Below are 18,648 nucleotides of genomic sequence, written 5' to 3' on the forward strand. Positions count from 1 at the left end.
GAATATTTGACTTTTGCTTAGTACAGAATCTTTCCAGATCTTTCAGGTCCTTTTTATCCAAGCTTAAGGCTCTTTTCAACATTACCATTTTTTCTCTCAACACCAGTATCTCCACTGATGTGCACAACCACTGTAGTTCAGTCCAGGTCTCTTTGGATCATCACATCCATGCTCACTGACTTACTTCATCTGACCAACAACAGAAGGACACTTTACTTCTGGCAAATCCTGGTATATCCCAATGACACACTTGTAGACTTTGTATACCAAAGACACAACCAAAATTCTTAAATCTAAAATTGTGGCCCCAAGATTTTTCCCATGTCTCCCAAACCATCTGCCTAACTGTCTTTGGGGGGGGAAGTGGCATCTGTAGTATTTTTTCTTCTCCTTTATTTTTTTTTAAACCATCTCTGGCTTGTGAAGGTCAATACTCATTTGCCCTTTTTCAAGATTTCTTTTCTTTCCCTATGATGATGGATGAAAATAGGATTTTCCATCTGTGTTACCTCATTTTAATACCCCATTGAAGCACTGGGCCTTCCTCAACTCACCATACAGGTCCCTTAAGCTTGAGAATGACTAGGGAAAAAATGGGCTGTTTATTCAAAATATTTACCATGGGTATGATCGTGACACACTTTTCTTTAGAAAATACTGCTTGTTACATAAGTTTTTCCAGGCAACTGTATTAGTAAAATAAAATGTTCCATTCTGGAGGTAGTAATACAGCTCAAATGCTATATTGCTCATTCTTATCTCAGCTTTATTAATGGATTAAGCAATTCTGAGGGTTACTGTACATACATACATGCTGTAAGTATGAAAATGTCCATAAATATGTAGTGCATATGAATGCTCCATTGTGATAAGCAATGCATTCTATACACGTTTTATAACTGCAGCATTTCTCCATTCCAGTTATGTGAGCTACAAGTATGAAATGTGTAGACCGATGCACATGCATTCTCCATCATGTCAGCACACTACATTTGCACAAACAATAGACGCGACATGACAACCTGCTACAGCAAAACGAAGACAGAGAGAGAGACACAGAGAGAGAGAGAGAGAGAAAGAGAGAGAGAGAGACAGAGAGAGAGAGAGAGAGCAAGACAGAGGAGGGGGTTCAGAGAAAGGAGGGCAAAAACAGTAAGACAGCCAGAGAGATTTAAAAAAAATAGGAAGGGGGTGAGGAGACAGAGAGAATAAGACACGTCAAGACACATTACCTTTCTGGGGACGAGGACTTCTCGGAGTTCACGGACATGAGCAGTGTCTGTTAGTCTCTCGCTCCCCAAGGAACAACGGAAGCAACACGGAATAATTACAGTCTGTCTCTCACTCTCTATCTTTCACTCTCTTCTCTTACAGAGCTTCTCTCTCCCTCTCCCTTTCCCTCTCTCTCTCCCTCTACCTCCTTTCTTTGCTCTGTGTGTGTGTGTGGGGGGGCTCCCCACCTCCTCTTTCTCCTCTTCCTTAGAGGAAAAGGAGGGATGGAGGACACCTTTCGCCAAAATAAAGACAGAAAAATACTGCTACAAGAGGCTGGCGATGCATATACACAACATGAGATGCCCCTCCTCAGCTCCTTTCCTCCCTCCCTCCCTTCCTTCCTTCCTTTTTTCCTCTACACTTTCTCCTTTACAAAGATCTTGCTTTTCTCTCCTTTTTGACTTTGCCGTCTTCCTTGGCTCTGCGCTGCTGTCACTTCCTGAATGTGAATGACGATGAAACGACTAGGAGAGATTCCACACACACTGTCTCTCTCTCTCTCTCTCTCTCTCTCTCTCTCTGTCTCTCTCTCTCGCTCTCTCTCTCTCTCTCCCTCTCTCTCAGTCTCAGCAGTGCAGTGGCTGGCTCTTTAGGGCCTTATGCAGGTCTGCACAACAACAGAGCTGTGAATGCGCTGGGCCAAACCACTGTCTGAGAGGAGGACGGCAGCAGGGGGGGGTAAGACTGAACAGAGAGGGAGGGGAAAAATGAAACCAGCTTTGACTCTGAAGCTCTCCTCCCCTCCAGTAGCACAGTCCAAGCCTCCCTCTCTCTCACTCCCTCCCACCGCCTTATTACGACATGCTGTATCTCGGGGCAACGCCGCACAGATCTGCTCCCCTCCCTCTCTCTTTTCCTTCTGCTTTCTCCCTCTCTCTCCCTCTCTCTCTCTCTCTTTCTCTGTCTCCTTCCATTTTCACCAGTTATTCTTCTGCCTCTCTGGCTGCTTGTTTCCTCTTTCCATTTATTTGCTCTCTGCATCTCTGTCTCATTCTCTCTGGCTTTCTCATCCAGCAGATGGGTCTGTTTCTACATGATTGAACAACACAGAGATAGGTAGCTGCAGGGCATTTTCAGCATTGGGGGTCTCTCTTTCTCTTTCCCTTTCTGTCTGTCTCTCTCGTTCTCTTTTCATTATGAATTTATACATAGAGTAGTGGAATGGGGTACATTTGAGCCACTGCAACTTACTGTTGATTTGTCATTTGCATAAAATCGAGTGAATAATACTACAAGTATTTTGTGCTCAATACGTGCTGTTATCAGTGAAACACACAAATTCACATATTTACATAGGAGCCTGGAGGCCAGACTGGTTTATGCATACATTGACTGTGAATGTGAAGCAGGTCATATACGATGTGTGAACACCTCTGAACACCTCGGCATGTATAATTTCCTGTTTATAGTGTGAACATTGCCACACAAAATGAAAACAAAAATAGATTACATCATGCAAACAAAACACCACCTGGTGCAAATCATAATAGCAATACATTCAGAGTATAATCATTAGTAGTCTAGTTATATATCATCATTGGAATGGGTAATTAGTCAGCAACAGATGTTGAAATTATTCAGTAAATTAGAACTTATTTCATAAAAACCGCAGCCTTCAAAAAGAAGTTATTGTGTCCACTGGTTGTCTGTATTGCACTAGAAGGTTGGGGCAGCTCTGTGCTGAGTGCTAGGTTTGGACTCAATTCATGAATTTAAGTTCCTGAGAAGAACTGGAATGCGAACTGAAAAGAAGCAGAAGAGAACTGGAACTGAACTCTAAATAAGGTTGATATACATGTGAATACAACTTCAGTAAAGCAACAACTACTATTATTACCACAACTACTGCTGGTTCCATTCTTACTAGAACCACTACTACTACTAATAATATAAACTTAATTGACTACTTTTTGTAACAGATACGTGTTTTGGGCTATATCTTTTGTAGCAGAACCTCAGGATAAGCCTGCTGATCAATATAACCTGAAATTTCATCTTTACAATCTACAGCTTTACTTAACTATTTACAAGTAATACCTTGGTCAAAGGTCTAACAAAATTATACTTGCTGACGGATAATTTTCCATGATGGCCTATAACTTGACATAACTGATATGTTTAGCAACTGCAGATAACACTGCTTTTGGGTGTGGAACTTCACAGTACTTCTCTTCCCTGTAATTCCAGTTCAAATTCAATTATCCTGTTAATTCCAATTCACACCTGGCATCAGCTTGAAATCTGAATTGTAATGCAATTCAATTCAAAAGCTGCTAAATGCATTCTGCATTCTGAACTGGGAGCGGCATCAGGAGGACACATTATTTCTACGTGTAAGCTTAAGAGTGTTCTACAGTCTGCAACAGTCAAGACGTGGAAGACACAATGATTGCTCTTGGCGAGAACACGCTAAAATGTCTGAAGTGTGGGAATGTTTGGCCAGTCAGGTCCGTCACACTGCTCAAAGGGGGCTGGTACAGGTCAGACACCAACTGAGTTACCAAAAAAAAAAAAGGTAAATGATTACCGCTCTTCTGAACAAATCATATCGCTTGAAAGTACTAGAAAAACCATGGTGAAAAACCAATCAAGTCACACCTATGAGCCATCCAACACATCCATTTGCTTTCAGACATCCTCAGAGCCACCCCCCCCCCCCCCCCCCCCCCCCCTCCATCCACAAGCAACCCATTCCCTCCAGGTTGATGTCCATGTCCATTCCAAATTAGGAGAAGAGAAAGAGGAGTACAGCGACTGTGTAGTGTGCAAAGGCAAATTAGCTTGAGCAGTAGCACCACTTGCAAGATGGTACTCTTGATAAGGAATCATCTTAGTGCCACAATCTGCTATACCAACAGCTTGAACCCTCTGTCATCACTGACAAGCCATAACCATAACTAAAGCCTTCTGACAAGTCTTAACTACATTAGTTTGCTACCTTGCAAACAGGCACTGACTGGTACAAATCCGGTGACATCATGCAGCTAATTTTTGTGACCTTTCACTCTTGGGTTTAAACTCACGGCTTAGTGGATTGAATTGACTTCACCCAAACAAATGAGAACAATTCTGTGTTAGCATTTATATCTCAGTAGTGGTCTACTGCTGAAAGGATTTGTTTCAGTACATGACTTGCATGTGATTGCTGAATTGTAAAATGATAAATATGTAAAATGAAAAAAATGGTTAATTGGCTGTAAAAAAAAAAAAAAAAAAAAAAAAAAAGGTCATTTTCCACAGCATGTATTTAGGTAGGCATGAGTATACATGGGTATAGTTGTAGTACCAACTCCCTTCAAAGTCTAATTATCCTCAGCAGAAAATGAAACTTCAATGTAAAATGACAGTTTGAGCGTGGACCATGGGGATATGTTTACATATCCATACCCAGAGCCAAGCTCTTGAAAAGAAATGGAGCAGTTGTAGACAATAATAGTTCAACGTTTATAAGAACTGAGAGTCAAAGGAATTACTTTGGCGATTTCTGTTTTTAATATTTTTGTATATGTTAATATATGTTTTTTATTAAATGTCTTTTTCCAAGAATTGATTAAGAAGGTTTTTATTTATTGCCACATGCTACATATGTGAATTCAAGACATCTACAAAATTGTTACACATTAAAATGAAGCGCTATTTTTAATCCAGTCATTTGAAAATTAAAGACAAGAAAAAGAAACTGAGAATTAAAATAATCAGTCGTAGCCATGAAACGTAACATCAAAATAGACACACCCACAGAGCAGGGCCGGCTGTGTACAAATGTTATGATTAGGCTACAGTTAAAACTGAGGGGGCAAAAATTTTATCTGAGGGGGCTGTGCCCCCTTTTGCCACCCCCCCCCCCCCCCACCCCCAAGGCACAAGCCCTGACACATAGGCTATTGTAATTGTATGTGGGTTCAAGGACATGCCATGTGATTATGAAAAAAATTGAGTCCATTGAATCATCTCAGTACACGCTACCGGAAAAAGAGAATTATCTCTTTACGACATACAGACACTCATTTATAAAGAACGATGCACACACACTATCATTTAAAAAGGCTCTCATACACACTAGAGTGGAAGCATGACTCGACTTGCTGTCCTCATTCCCTGTGAATGTGGGACAAAAGGGAAGAGGCTGCCCTGATTCAAAATGGACCATACCAGTACTTTAATAAAAGTGCAGTACACCACCCTGCCTCTCCAACAGACGACAGTTGGTAGAGTCCTGATGTCATATTTCTATGGAGTAAGGGGGTTCAGAGCCTAGCCTACAGACATATGACAAAGCCATATACCCACCACTTACAAACCCCCGCCCACCCCCTGCTCCACTCTCGCCCTGTCTCTTTCTCTCTCTCTCTCTCTCTCTCACACACACACATGCACGCATATACACCAGTGTGATAGACGCATGATATGTTTGAGGAGGGATGAAGACTGTATCCTTTCTTTCTTTCCTCTCCTTCCACAGCTTCCCTCAGAGATGGAGAAAAGTAGGCCACGTAAAGATAGCTGCAGGCAGCCTGAATACAGACTCCAAAAATATCTGGTACTCCGAGTGAGGAGTCTGGGTCTTTACTATTTCTCTCTCTGCTTTCCCTCATTTTCCTTTACCCTTGCGTTCCTTCTCCTCCCCTTTCCTGATGTCACAGTCTTCACTGGTGGCCATAGAAACGCAGAATAAGCTTTTAAGCATTCCAATCCACCAAAGACATCTCACAATTGCTGATAACGCAACTGGCAGGCCCAGACATCCCTCTAACCTGATTTGCTAAGTTGCTTGTTTCACAGTAATATGGAACTTTGAAAAAAAGCTTTTACTGATAATATCAGTGAAAATCAAATCCCTGGAAGGAGATGCTACGAGCAAATATGGACCTGAAATGTGGGCACAGTGTCCTCTAACTACTTGTTTCTGCTTGTAATCATTCTCTTTACTAAAGTTAAAATTGAATTAAAGTCAAAAAATTACTTAAAATCGAAAATATTCCTAATTTAATAATAATAATAATAATAATAATTATATATGTGTGTGTGTATATATATATATATATATATATATATATATAAATAAATAAATATATATAAAACATAACTTCGTTCGATTTGTTTAATAGCCTATATGACATCAAGAGATACAGCCAAGCAGCAATATGCTCCATGGTCAGTTTTTTGGGGAACATCATCCCGTTCATGAAAATGGATCACTCCAAAAGAAAGTGAGTCACATGACCATGGTTTGCTATATAAAGCAGGCAGGCATCAAGGGATCTAGTTACTGTTTGATTTCCCACACTGTGTGGAATTCATGCCCTGAGGAATTCAGGCTGCAGACGTTGTTTAGATTGATACTAGACTGACGCATGCACTAAATTTACAACTGATTGGGAATGACATATGTATTGACACAAAATACAACAAAGAATAATTCATAATCAACAACCAATAACGAGGAACAATGAGGGAAAACATAAAGACACTGGAGACGAATTGGACACAGAAACTGGGGGCTTTTGAAACAAAGGGGGAAGGATATGTACTAAACACTACACAATAAAGTGTAATAGCATGCAATTGTGGTGCACTTTGAAAGAGCAATAAGTGACAATAAATGAAATTATAAGCATGTTAACTCTAGATTATGATTACTGGTACTATGTTACAAATCCACTGGCCTACATAGGACAAAGTGTGGCTCATTCGTTTGACTTAGGAAGGAATTAGTGTATCCCATGCAATGGATGTCATGCAATGTGATGAAATCAATAGCAGCTCTGAGCGGGTTAGTCTGTGAAACAGATTACACGCAAGAATTGTCCCATAAAGGAGAAATGAGACAGACAGAGGGAGCAAAGTGTTAAGGTGCAGTTCTAAGCACATGTGTGTAAAGGAACGAAACAATGGTTAATGCAATGGTAAATATTCTCAACTGTAAGTATGTTAACATATTCAAAATGCATTTAACATTAAAAGCATAACCATGTATAACACTGATCTGTGCTATTGGGGCCTGTGTATGTTAATCTTAAACCGAAGACGACCTTTTTCCATATCTAATTATGCCAGCCAACGCCCAAAAATATTGTGACTACCTCAAGTGTGACTATAAAGAAAACTGTAATGTTTTCTTTTGTTAGTTCTGGAATGAAACTGTATACAAGTTGCTGAAACGTATCAATAATGCAGAAACTAACAAAATATATGTAAGAGTAAAAGAGCAAGTTTTAAGAAGCTGTGCTAATCACAAAGTAAATCAAAGTTGCTGTTAAAGCCACTGCCAGACTCCAGCTCATCTAAATTCCCTAAATTCCCCAATGAGGTGCAAAAAGCCAAAACGACAGTGAAGTAGCTAGTTTGTTAGCTAGCTAATTAATTATAAACCAGGAATGCCATGCAACTATGAGACTTGATAACAATCTACAATTGTCTGGTTTATGTTACAACACAGAGGAAGGAGGGCAGAGAAGAGCAGGATGGAGCATTTGTCCAGCTGGAAGCAACTTTGAGAAAAAATGGTGAAGTAGAGGTACGGAGAGGCAGATAGAGTGAAAGGCTGTATGAAGAAGACTTTAGAAATTTGACACTCCCAATCTTGGATTCTGTGGAGCTCAAGATTCTGTAAGAAACACACTGAAATGGTAAATTTGTGCTGTGCACACTAATCTGTGTGTGTATTTGATCCGAACCATGAGTCACTAGGTGTCCTTGCTCGCTTTTGAGACTACCTCTGAGGATGAGCTTCCTTGAATAAATTAACATAAGCAAGCACCACAGGAGCAGGTTCAGATGACTTCATTAGTTAAGTGGTGTAAGTTTTGCGGTGATGAATGAAAAAGTTATTTCCTACCTGTACTCTTCCCCTCTTGCGTCTCCTTCTGACCACTGATTGCATTCTTTTTATTAGCTTGTTTTTATTCCTTCCTCAGTCACTCAAAAGCCCTCGCTGCAGTCAAAGTAAGAGAGGCTAGCACACACTACCTCAATTACGCATGAAGTAAATCATTTGCTTTTTGATTCTGCCCACAGCATGTTTTCATCAAGTGAGATAAGGATTGTGTTCCTCTTGTGCAACTAAGATTTTGTCAGTGCGAGATGTAGAATGCTCCTCTGCACTGTTACACTGTGCCGTAACAATATTTGACCCTCAAGAAAAGAGTGGTGAGTCAGCAGCTTGACAACCTCTGGTGTGCTGTCGCAAATCTAATCATCCTTTACTCAGCTGGAGCTCTACTTTTTCCATTCTTAAAGAATCCTTTGTTCTCCTCAATTTTGCATCATCATTCTTTTAAAGTCCTGTGATAAAGGTCTCTTGTAGCGTTTTTAACGAATAAAAGCACTCTAAACAATCGTCAAAACACGGAATGAGAGAAAAGAACAACAGATATCTAATAAATGTAATCTCTGATTTGTACAAAAGTGAAAATCATCCATTTGAAAATAAATGATCCATTTAGAAAAAGAAATACCATACACACTTTTTGCCAGTGTCCTCAGAAAACTAATTCCATGCAAAATCCTATACAGTTTACAAAATGTTTCTGAGCCTATGGTGTGACTTCTTTCTTCACTTGACCTGAGATCAGAAATAAAAATCATAAGTCAGAATCAATGCCAAGGAAACTAATCCCAGAACAGCAGTAGGGTGTTGAGTAGAAGATTTTTCAAGGAAAGAACCATGGATTTCAACAGCTCCCCACATTTTGAGATGTAATGAACCCTCAGATTGTCATGTACGAAAAGCTTTTCAAGCAAGATTTCACTATCCATACAGCTGTGCTAAACGCAGCACGTTCACACTGACATAATTAAAGAACATGGTTACATAAATAGACTTAAGAAACTCATTTTGACGGTAAACTTTGTACACAGATCTCATACTGTTATATGGAATGATTCTGCAGAATGCTTTTTGTTACTTCAGCTTTACACCAATTCAGCTACATCCTTCATTAGAGGTTTTTGTTAGAACAACGGAATCTTAAGGAGAATGGTTGAACTAAGTGAACATTCTGAGTGTGTCTGAGTGCTTCTCTGTCTCCTTGTGTGCATATGTGAGTACATGCTCTGCAAGTTCCAGAATGTTCTTGCATCTGGGAGGAGGAATAATAACAGTTCATTGTCTGGAGCTTTTCTTGGCTGAGCGGAAACTCCGTCCAGCTGCACAGTCTGGCAGTGCAGTCAGTCATAGCACAGTCTTTCATCAGGGTGAGTATAAGAAAAAAAGAACATATCTTTTCTTCATCTCTTATATTCACTGTAAACGCTGAAGGGCAAGCTTGTCTTTGTGCATTTTTACATATCTTTTGTGAGTGTACAGAATTCTAGTATGGTGTGTAGTTGAAGTTGAAGTGAATGTGACTACTGCCACCAAGTGGCTGAGAGCAGAACATAAGGTAACTGCCCTTTATTTGAACGCAATTCTTTTAATTATTCTTTTCAAAGCTGCGTTTGTCTCTGCGTTTGTCTCCATCCTCTATACCTATCAGTTCATATCCATGACACCATCTTTTCTGATTAGAGAATAAATAAAACATATAAAATGGGCTGTTCTCAAAGGAGCAATAAGCAAAATATCAAAGTGAGATAATATTACCAAAAAGGAAGACATAAGTTCATACCCACTGCAGATGGAGCCGGCGTCCATTGTACTAGTACAAATTAAACACATCAGGAAGTTTTATTTTCAGTACAAAACTATTACAAGCAATAAAGATCTCATTATACTGTAAAAGGAAAAAAACAGAGCACGCTTCCAGACTTGACACAAGTAAAGGTATACAACTTGTTTCTAGCATCTCTACGGATTAATTGCCAAGCAGGTTGTAACAACAGGGTACTTTGGTTAAAGGCTACTTAGCATTTCAGTAGCTGCTACTGTGTATCTTCTCCAATAAGTAAATAAATATATGCAATAAAATGACATTTTATGTCATGTGGTTAAAATATAAGCAAATGTTGCAATCTTTCAGATGTTCTTAGATATTTCAATGCCCTCATTCTCTCACATCTAATGGTCATTCAGTCCTCCCTGTCCAGTTCAACTGTTACCCACTGCCACTATTTCTCAGTGTTAGCTAAGCAAGAGACGTCAGTAAAACCACACGCATTTGGCAGGGATTTGAGCTGACAAAACAATAATGCTAACAGCTTTCCTCACACGCTAGCAAGGTACCTAATGGGCTAAAAAGGACCAGCTAGCAGCACAGAGAAACATAGCTTCTTCTACAATCCTCTTGGGTGAAAAGAAAAAGGGAGAAATTGAGAAAATACTGTGAATAATTTCATTGTAAAAACAGAACTAGTCCTCCCTCAGGGGAGAACAGGGAGGATGAGTTACCACTCATCCAACAAGAGTGCAAAGCTTCAGACCACAAACTCAGGCAAAGTATGTGCTTAGTAATGTATTTGACACTGCTAGAAAGGCCCTTAACCTTAACAAGAATGGGATTTCAAACACATATCTTTTTTCATTACTTTATGAGGGTTTGGGAAATGAAAATACTGCACTTCACTCAGAATTGACACACCTCTCTCATGGAGTGGTGCTAACAGAAGCATTTGACTTTTAGCTTCAGCACAACTATAAAGATATAGCCACTAGCTTCGGGGACAGAGTGGTTAATTAAGCTGATAAAATGTTTCATTGCTCATGCAATCACTTATCTTTTTGAACGTGAATTACACACACCAGAGAAGAACACGATACAGAGCAGGGCTAGCCGCTCATCGGGCCCGGCTGGCTTCCAACTGATGAGTAAACAGCAGGAGACAACACCTACAGCATTGTTTTCTTTAGCAAATTTATGTATGAATAATGTGAGCTAGGTCAAACTATACCAAAGACACAATTCACTCATTTTAAGTGACTCCAGAATACACAGAGTTTTCAGTCCAGTATTACCATTTAAAACAGCACTGGTAATCTTTCTCCATTCAAATAATACTGCAGCAGTTCCACACTAACCATGATATGTGATGAGAGGTTGTCTGTAGGTCTGTTGATATTAAGTCATAGGTGGCTTCCTGACACAAACAGCATGTCAGACTGGGCAAAAGGATGACATCATAGTGTCATTTATTGTGGGGAAATTAACTCATTCAACAAGTTAAACTAACACTATAAACATTATACTCTCCCATGCAACGCCTACACAAACCCAGCAAAACTTGCAAATCACTGAATTAAACTAAATCTCACAACCTGAACTCATGAAACAGGAATCAAATATTGTTGTGTGAGGACAGACATCATTCATAATTAATAACATTTTTGTTTCATAATTGTATGAAATGTCACTAAACAGTAGTATGAAAGATCATAAAGTTAAAACAACTAACCATTAATTCCTGACCTTAACTGAACTTCATTCATGAGACCTTGTTTGTCACATTTTTTTAACACAGCAGCATCTGCGAGAGCATCCCGAGAATTAAAATGAAAATCGAGGAGGGAGAAACAGCTGTCTCCATTAGACAAGGTACAGATAGCATTTGCTATTGATGTTTTCTTCTGTGTGTAAATATGTGAAGCTTGTTTAATGATTTCGGCTTGAATCTCACTAAAAATGAACAGTGCATCTTTACATAGTCATTTAAAGCAACTTAATGCACTCAGACCCCCACTGACAAACCTTACATAAGTGCACATGTTTTGTGATCATTATTACAGCAACTCAGACCTCAAAATCAGTCAATGTGTGCAGCAGACTAGACAAAGCCAAATGCATAGTCTTTCTCAGCATGGTTTATGAGCTAAAATCAAAACTGGTCACGCCGCAAATTGTGCCCAAGGCATCAGCATGCTCCTATTTCTGTTAAAAATACAAAACAACACAACTCTCAGGCCCTAGCTATTCCAAGCTCTTATATCAGATATCAGGAGATGGGGACAAGATAGAGACAGAGCAAGAGATAGTGAGAGAAAAGGAGAGAGACAGAGACAGAGTGTGTGTGTGTGTGTGTGTGTGTGTGTGTGTGTGTGTGTGTGTGTGTGTGTGTGTGTGTGTGTGTGTGCATGTGTGTGTGTGTCTGTGTGTGTGTGTGTGTGAGAAAGAGAGAGAGAGCGCTGACAAACATGGCAGATGTTCCAAATCATATGGTCTTGTATATTATTTAGGACGACCAGAGTTGGAAAAAGTTACAGCAAGAATCTGCATGTTTCCCAGCTCTGCTCTTTAACTTTCTCTGAAAGCACTCAAATCCCTCTGAATGAAATCACTGCACTGTCAGAAAAAGAGAAGACTTTAAAATCTGGATTATATGCGTGCCTGATTTTATCTTCTGAAATTACGACTTGCCAAACTGAAATTTCATCTTTATCATACATGTAGTGTACATCTTTATACAATTTATTTGAATCACTGCAGTCTACAACAGATTAGTTTTTATGTTTCATTACAGATCACATTTACTACAACCCATTTCAAGATATGGGACACGGGAACACATTAAACTATGGATATTTTATGAAACTATTGAAAAGATTTCACTTCAGACCACTGCAAAAAAATGAATTAATCAAAACTTTATTGAAACTCCTTGTCACTTTCCTATTAGATGATTTACAACAGTACATTTCATTTAACCATCAGTGTAAGCACATGAGACTATACATTTTATAAGATGTACAAATATCAAACACTTTAGTGTAGGATTCTATAACACAGATTTAGCAGTACAGCAGATCGCTTCTGACACATACAGCTTGCATTCTGACCTGCATTTGTTCTAACCTCGCATCTTTTTAAAGACCCTCTTTTACCTTTGTGTTTGTCCATGGGTCATCCCAGGCTGTGCCCCACTGAAACCTACCCACAGGGTTAAACCATTATGCATTAAAATATCAATCCCTGCCACCTATCAATATTCTCTGTTCCACTTAGTTGTACTCTTATGTTGTCCAATGCGACAGGTGACTGTTAACAGTAACTGGTACTGAAAGGTCTGAATCCAAACCCAGCACATGAGATGAGGTCACCAAATTACTTTTACGAACCATGAAACTAGTATAATTACATATCTGTTTTAAAATTAATCCACTAACAAGTATATGGTTCATGAAGACAAACCTGATGAAACCATGATAACCTTTCTGCAACAACAATTTACTTTGTAATAGTACTGTAGCATGCATGATGCACGAAAGCCCACAATAACAACATATGTTCCTGTTTAAGCAAGTGCTGAACTTGTTTTTACAGTTTATTTATTCTTCTTTTTCTTAGACTAGTATCATTCACCTTCCTCACTGAATACCAATCATTATAAGCTATTCAAAAAAGTGTTGCACCATGTTGAATCTTCATAAAAAACCACCACTTTTTAAGACCTGGTGCTTGCCTACATCAGTCATGCAGATTAAGATCAGCCAGGTCATCACACCATCCTCACACCGCTGAGGATTAACAATACAGTATAGAGTAGTACAGTGCTAGCAAGAACAGAAGGAGTAGCATCTACTAATGAGGATAAACACAATGACTATACCATTAATTAACGTTCTCAGTGCCTAAAACTGAACCTTGAAAAAAAAAATTCATTACGATAATCACAACATAAGTGCCCATGCTACAGTAAAATTGAACACATCATCAGTAATATAATCATATCCCTGACATCTTGATGACTCCTTGGATGCTCCGACTACCAATATTTTAGTTGGGCTTAACTAACCAACAGCTCTTAAGGTGCAACAAGTTTTGATAAAACAGTTCTGCAGTTCTTGCTTCTATGGTTGCTGAAGTAACAGTCTGGTATCTTTCCCAAGAGCCACACCCTGATGAAAGTTCTGAAAGTAAAACTCTTCAGCATACACTTGTACTCATGTAGCCCCTTTGTGTACTACCATAATGATATTACACCACCGATCAGGGCTTCAGAGTAATGTACAGACACACAGTGAAACTGTAGTCAGAACTTTTTCTTTTTCAGTCAGACAGTAACCAAGGTTTATTTTTGCCACAGGGCTACTTACCTGTAGACCTGTGGATAAAAGAAAAAATTGCCATTTTTATAAACTGACATTTTCCCCACTGTTTCATGAACTGAAGCCCAAGGCTTAACATTTATGTTCAGATGGATTTGACAATGCTCAGATTTGGGGGGGGGGGGGGGGTTTCTGTTTCAGTTACTGCCTTGTGTCAGCAGACTTCAGAGGCATGGGAATGTGTTTTATTACATATGTGTTTCCTCTAGGACCATGTGTGCTTGACATAAGTGTATGTGTGAAGAACTTGATACTTAATACTTGAATTGTTACAGGACCTCATAGTTTAACAATAATCCTATATAAATATGTATAATGCCTTAACTAGCTTAACTCTTATCTCTCTCTCTCTCTCTGTTGGCCTCTTTCTAACTCTTTGCTCTATTTCTCTCTCTCTCACACACACACACACACACACACGCACAAACACACACACATACACACACACACAAACTCAAAATACAGGGCTCTAGTCTGCTTTTAAAAAAAATTAAACATCATATATATGTTTGTTTTTGTTTTGTTTTGTTTAATTTTCATTCTTCCTCTAGGCTTTGTTGTGGTTCTGGACAATGCTGAAAATAGAGAGCAGTAATGGTAGGGAGTGGACAGTTCAGATGTCAGCTGGGAAGACTATAATAGGAGTGAAAAGAAAAGGGAATTCCCAGAAGAAGATTAAAGTACTTGAACATGAATAGATAAACAAGGTTATTCTAGGATTCTGCTTTTCCTTGAATTTCCCAAAAAGCACAAAATTCATAATATTCCATGGTCCAATTGTACAAAATAATACAACTGTGGTGTCTGTTTAAATTTGGTATAAATGTGTGCGCCTTTTTATAGTGAACAAATACATTTACACTGTCAATAAGTATATATTTATGTATTAACAATATAGATAACCAAAAAGTGCTTAAGTATAATGTTACGGGGCTGCACTGACAAAACAGAGGATTTCTCCTGTATGTTTCAACGTCTTATGAATGAACAGAGGCAGACTGTCCGTGCTACATATCATGGCCATACGTTGAAATTTTCACTTGAGTTCACAAACTGGATTTACAGTTCACATTAACTGATTGAAAACTGGGCCCGTATGATTCATTTACACTTAAAATTTAAACACATAGCAATTCAAGAGTGTCTAGAGCAGTTGGCAGTTGCATCGTTACTACGATTTATTACAAGATAACACACGAGTGTGAATTATAGAGACAAGAGGGGTCGAAGCCGAGTAAGCCAACATCGGCATCACAAAGTGCCAGTATTTTTGACACACATTCTATTCTCTGTTGTGTTAGCTGTCATTTCGAAACTGATAAACTTAATGAGAGAGCAAAAATTTACAGTTTTGTGATTACCTTGTGGAGTACCTAGCTACGTCCAAGAATACAGTCGCTTACGTTATCAGGCACAGTTGCTAGGTAACGGCAAACAGTGCATTTTTGTCCCAGCTCGGACTGAAAAGTTATCGATTAATGTGAAAGTACTACGGTCTGAACGTTTGACCTATGCTGATAAACTCCTCTATGATTCCAGTTGTCATGCACAATAACAGTAAAACTGGGGTATAAAATGAAAAATCAAAACAATGAAACTCATCCATCCGTCTTATAACAATTATTTGCCGAGTCCTTCCGTCAAGAATGATGCTTTGTTTTCGGGTTAACCTTAATAACAGCTTGGTTAACACTGACGTTTCGAGCACATTCCATCGCGTGGATAGAACCCCAGAATCAACTCAAATAATGCCAATGACTGCCACTGACGTCGGTCCAATGGTGTCGTGCCATGAAGTCAGCTGCGCTAGTATTTTAATGCATAGAGTAAGGCTGAGCACATTACCGCTTCGTTCCCATCGTCATAGGAAATGCCGGTCTTGCCCTATGCTAGAAGCAAAATGAATACTCCCGTAAATGCAGACTTCATTTTTGTTATGGCAGACTGCGCTGTATTACAAATAAGTCGACATCACTGAAATTACTATTTAATAAAAAAAAAAAGCGACCATCTACGTCTAGCCCTAAAAGCAGCATAGCGTATGGAATACCGAGTACCATGTCTTTAACGAGGAGTATGGACAAAAAAGCACAGGGGAGTCGATTAGTGCTTGTAAACGGTGCTGTTTAGTACGTAAACAGAATTCTGCACAAACACATGATTATACGTCTTTGGAAAACCATCCCATTCACTTAATCAAATCAGGAAATCACTCAATCGTTCCAACGGTCCGTTGCCAATAGTAACTTCTGATACTACACAGACAAAAGTATACTGTTGGATGCGACCCCTAGAAAAATCAGTCAGCTTTATCTTGACAACACCTGCACGGCTGACTAGCCTCGTGTTGCTTATGTGCGTTTCGCCTAGTCTCCTTCCAAACAGATTCTCCCACCAGGCACTGACAACGTGAGCAACTTAGCGCTGCCGTCGTATGGTAAAAGGAAACAGCCAGTGCCGCTGTCACGAAGTGACACACAAACAAGCGCATGCATGTCGGCCCAGACCCCCGCCCAGCTTACCTTCGATGATGAACTGTCTTGTCCTTTTTCCCTTTAGGCCTCCTCTTTCGAGCCTGAATGGCCATCACTGCTGAGGAGAACACGAAATATGCAGGCATAGGACCCGTCCGAGCGCGGATAGCGAAACAGGGAGATGGGGACATGGAGAAAGAACAACATATTAGTCGCGAGCTAGCTGGCAGCTAAACTTAAGGATAACAAGCCAAGGGATGTGTGAATTCCCTTACATTTAAGCGCGCTGACTGAAAGACTTGTGTTCACACATTATTTCATACTGTAATACGAACTACATACCCTTCTTAGAGCTCATGGTGTTTTCCTTGTCCGCCTCAGCGGCAGCAAGAGACGGCAGGATCTCTCGCCTCTCAACAGCGTCTAGGAGGATGCGCACCCCCTCTATTGACATGAGTGGGAGGCGGTCACTGCATCGGCACAAACTAACACAGTTGCTCGTTATATACAGAGATGTGTGATAAACTTTTGGAATGGGTCAGACGCACAGGATCAGTCATTGGGATTATTTTAACTGTGATGTTTGACTGTTGACCGTTGTTTCTGAAGCCCTGTAATGTTTCTCAATTCCCCTCAACCACGAATATGCAGAGAGCACCATCAATGTGCCCTTCCCCTTACACCTGTGCATTGTTTCATATATTAATTTCATCAGTTACTGCCTGCTGTGGTTACTGTGGGCGTGGTTTACGTATTAAAAATGTTGAACCGTTCATAATTTTTATCAGTGATGTCTTTAAGCCTTTTCTGGTGTCCTTCTGACCTTTAAACACAAGTAGGATGTACAAGTGCACATCCTGGCAAATAAACTATGACTAACAAAACACGTGTATGTTATCTATATATCCAAACATATAATGAAAAAAAATAATAAATAAATGAATGAATAAAAGCAAGAGAATTCAGATGTATTCCCAAAAGGAACAAAGGAACATAATGGTAACTGTATGCTTTGGGTATATGTTACCATTGGTATGAATTAATATATAAATTCCAATAAACTCCACTTTTAACTTATCAAATGCTACATATGTCAGAGGAGACCTGGACATTTCATGTTAATATTTTTTACTTAAATCTATGACCATCTTGTGTTTCACTTGACAACACTCTGTTCTTCTTTCTATCTCAGTGGCTGCACAATCCTTGTCATCTGCCATCACTGGTATCCACTAACAGTCCCTTGTTTGTTTTTGTGTAACTGACTGCAAGAAACAACAGTAGTAATAATGTCAACCAGCTTTGTCCAGGACAGTTTTATTGCTGGTCTATACCATCCCAAACTGTTTCAATAAATAAATTCCAGCTTATTCTGAGACAAATACCAGTTTTATCACAGTGCATTTCACTCTTGATACGCAATCTAACAAAGGTAGAACCTAACAAAAGAAAAACATTTCATGTTTCAAGTGCAATCTGTTAATCTTACATTAATGGTACAGTAATATATTTGCTATAAACACTGATACGTTATAAAGCAAAAGTCAGTGGCCAGTTCCTACACGAATTTGCATGCAATATAAATTAACATATTCATATTCAACATGTAATTTTTACAAAGCCAATCTGATAATATTGTAAATAGATATGATGTATGTTCAGGATAGTTGGGGAATCAATGTGTATGTTTAAAAAGTGTGAATTGTTTGTGCCACACCACTGATTAACCTCAATGTGTGTCCTCACTGGCGATCTTCAATGCTGTACAGACTGTACCCAGGATTACATGCAAATTGTAGTGTGCTAAACTGCATCAGTTGAAAAGGACCATTTATTCAAAGTTGTGTTGCTCAAAACTTATCTGAAGGTCAAGGTGGGGAATAAACTGACTCATTGTACTATGACTAAATAAAGTTTTTCACA

The 18,648-nt window shown here is 39.2% G+C and overlaps 1 protein-coding gene across 1 annotated transcript in view; it reads right to left on the bottom strand.

Annotated features, from left to right (window-relative positions):
* srpk2 (SRSF protein kinase 2) overlaps positions 1 to 17,083 on the bottom strand; it is a 60,021-nt gene extending 42,938 nt beyond the window's left edge. The window contains exons 1-2 of the mRNA XM_030774309.1: positions 17,068 to 17,083; positions 16,774 to 16,840 (exon numbers count right to left, since the gene is read on the bottom strand). Coding sequence (XP_030630169.1) covers positions 16,774 to 16,840; positions 17,068 to 17,083 — 83 coding nt within the window. The remainder of the gene's footprint in view (positions 1 to 16,773; positions 16,841 to 17,067) is intronic.
* Between the last annotated feature and the right edge of the window lie 1,565 nt (positions 17,084 to 18,648).

The sequence above is a fragment of the Chanos chanos genome, chromosome 5, assembly GCF_902362185.1.
Source record: "Chanos chanos chromosome 5, fChaCha1.1, whole genome shotgun sequence".
NCBI classification, from domain to species: Eukaryota; Metazoa; Chordata; class Actinopteri; order Gonorynchiformes; family Chanidae; genus Chanos; species Chanos chanos.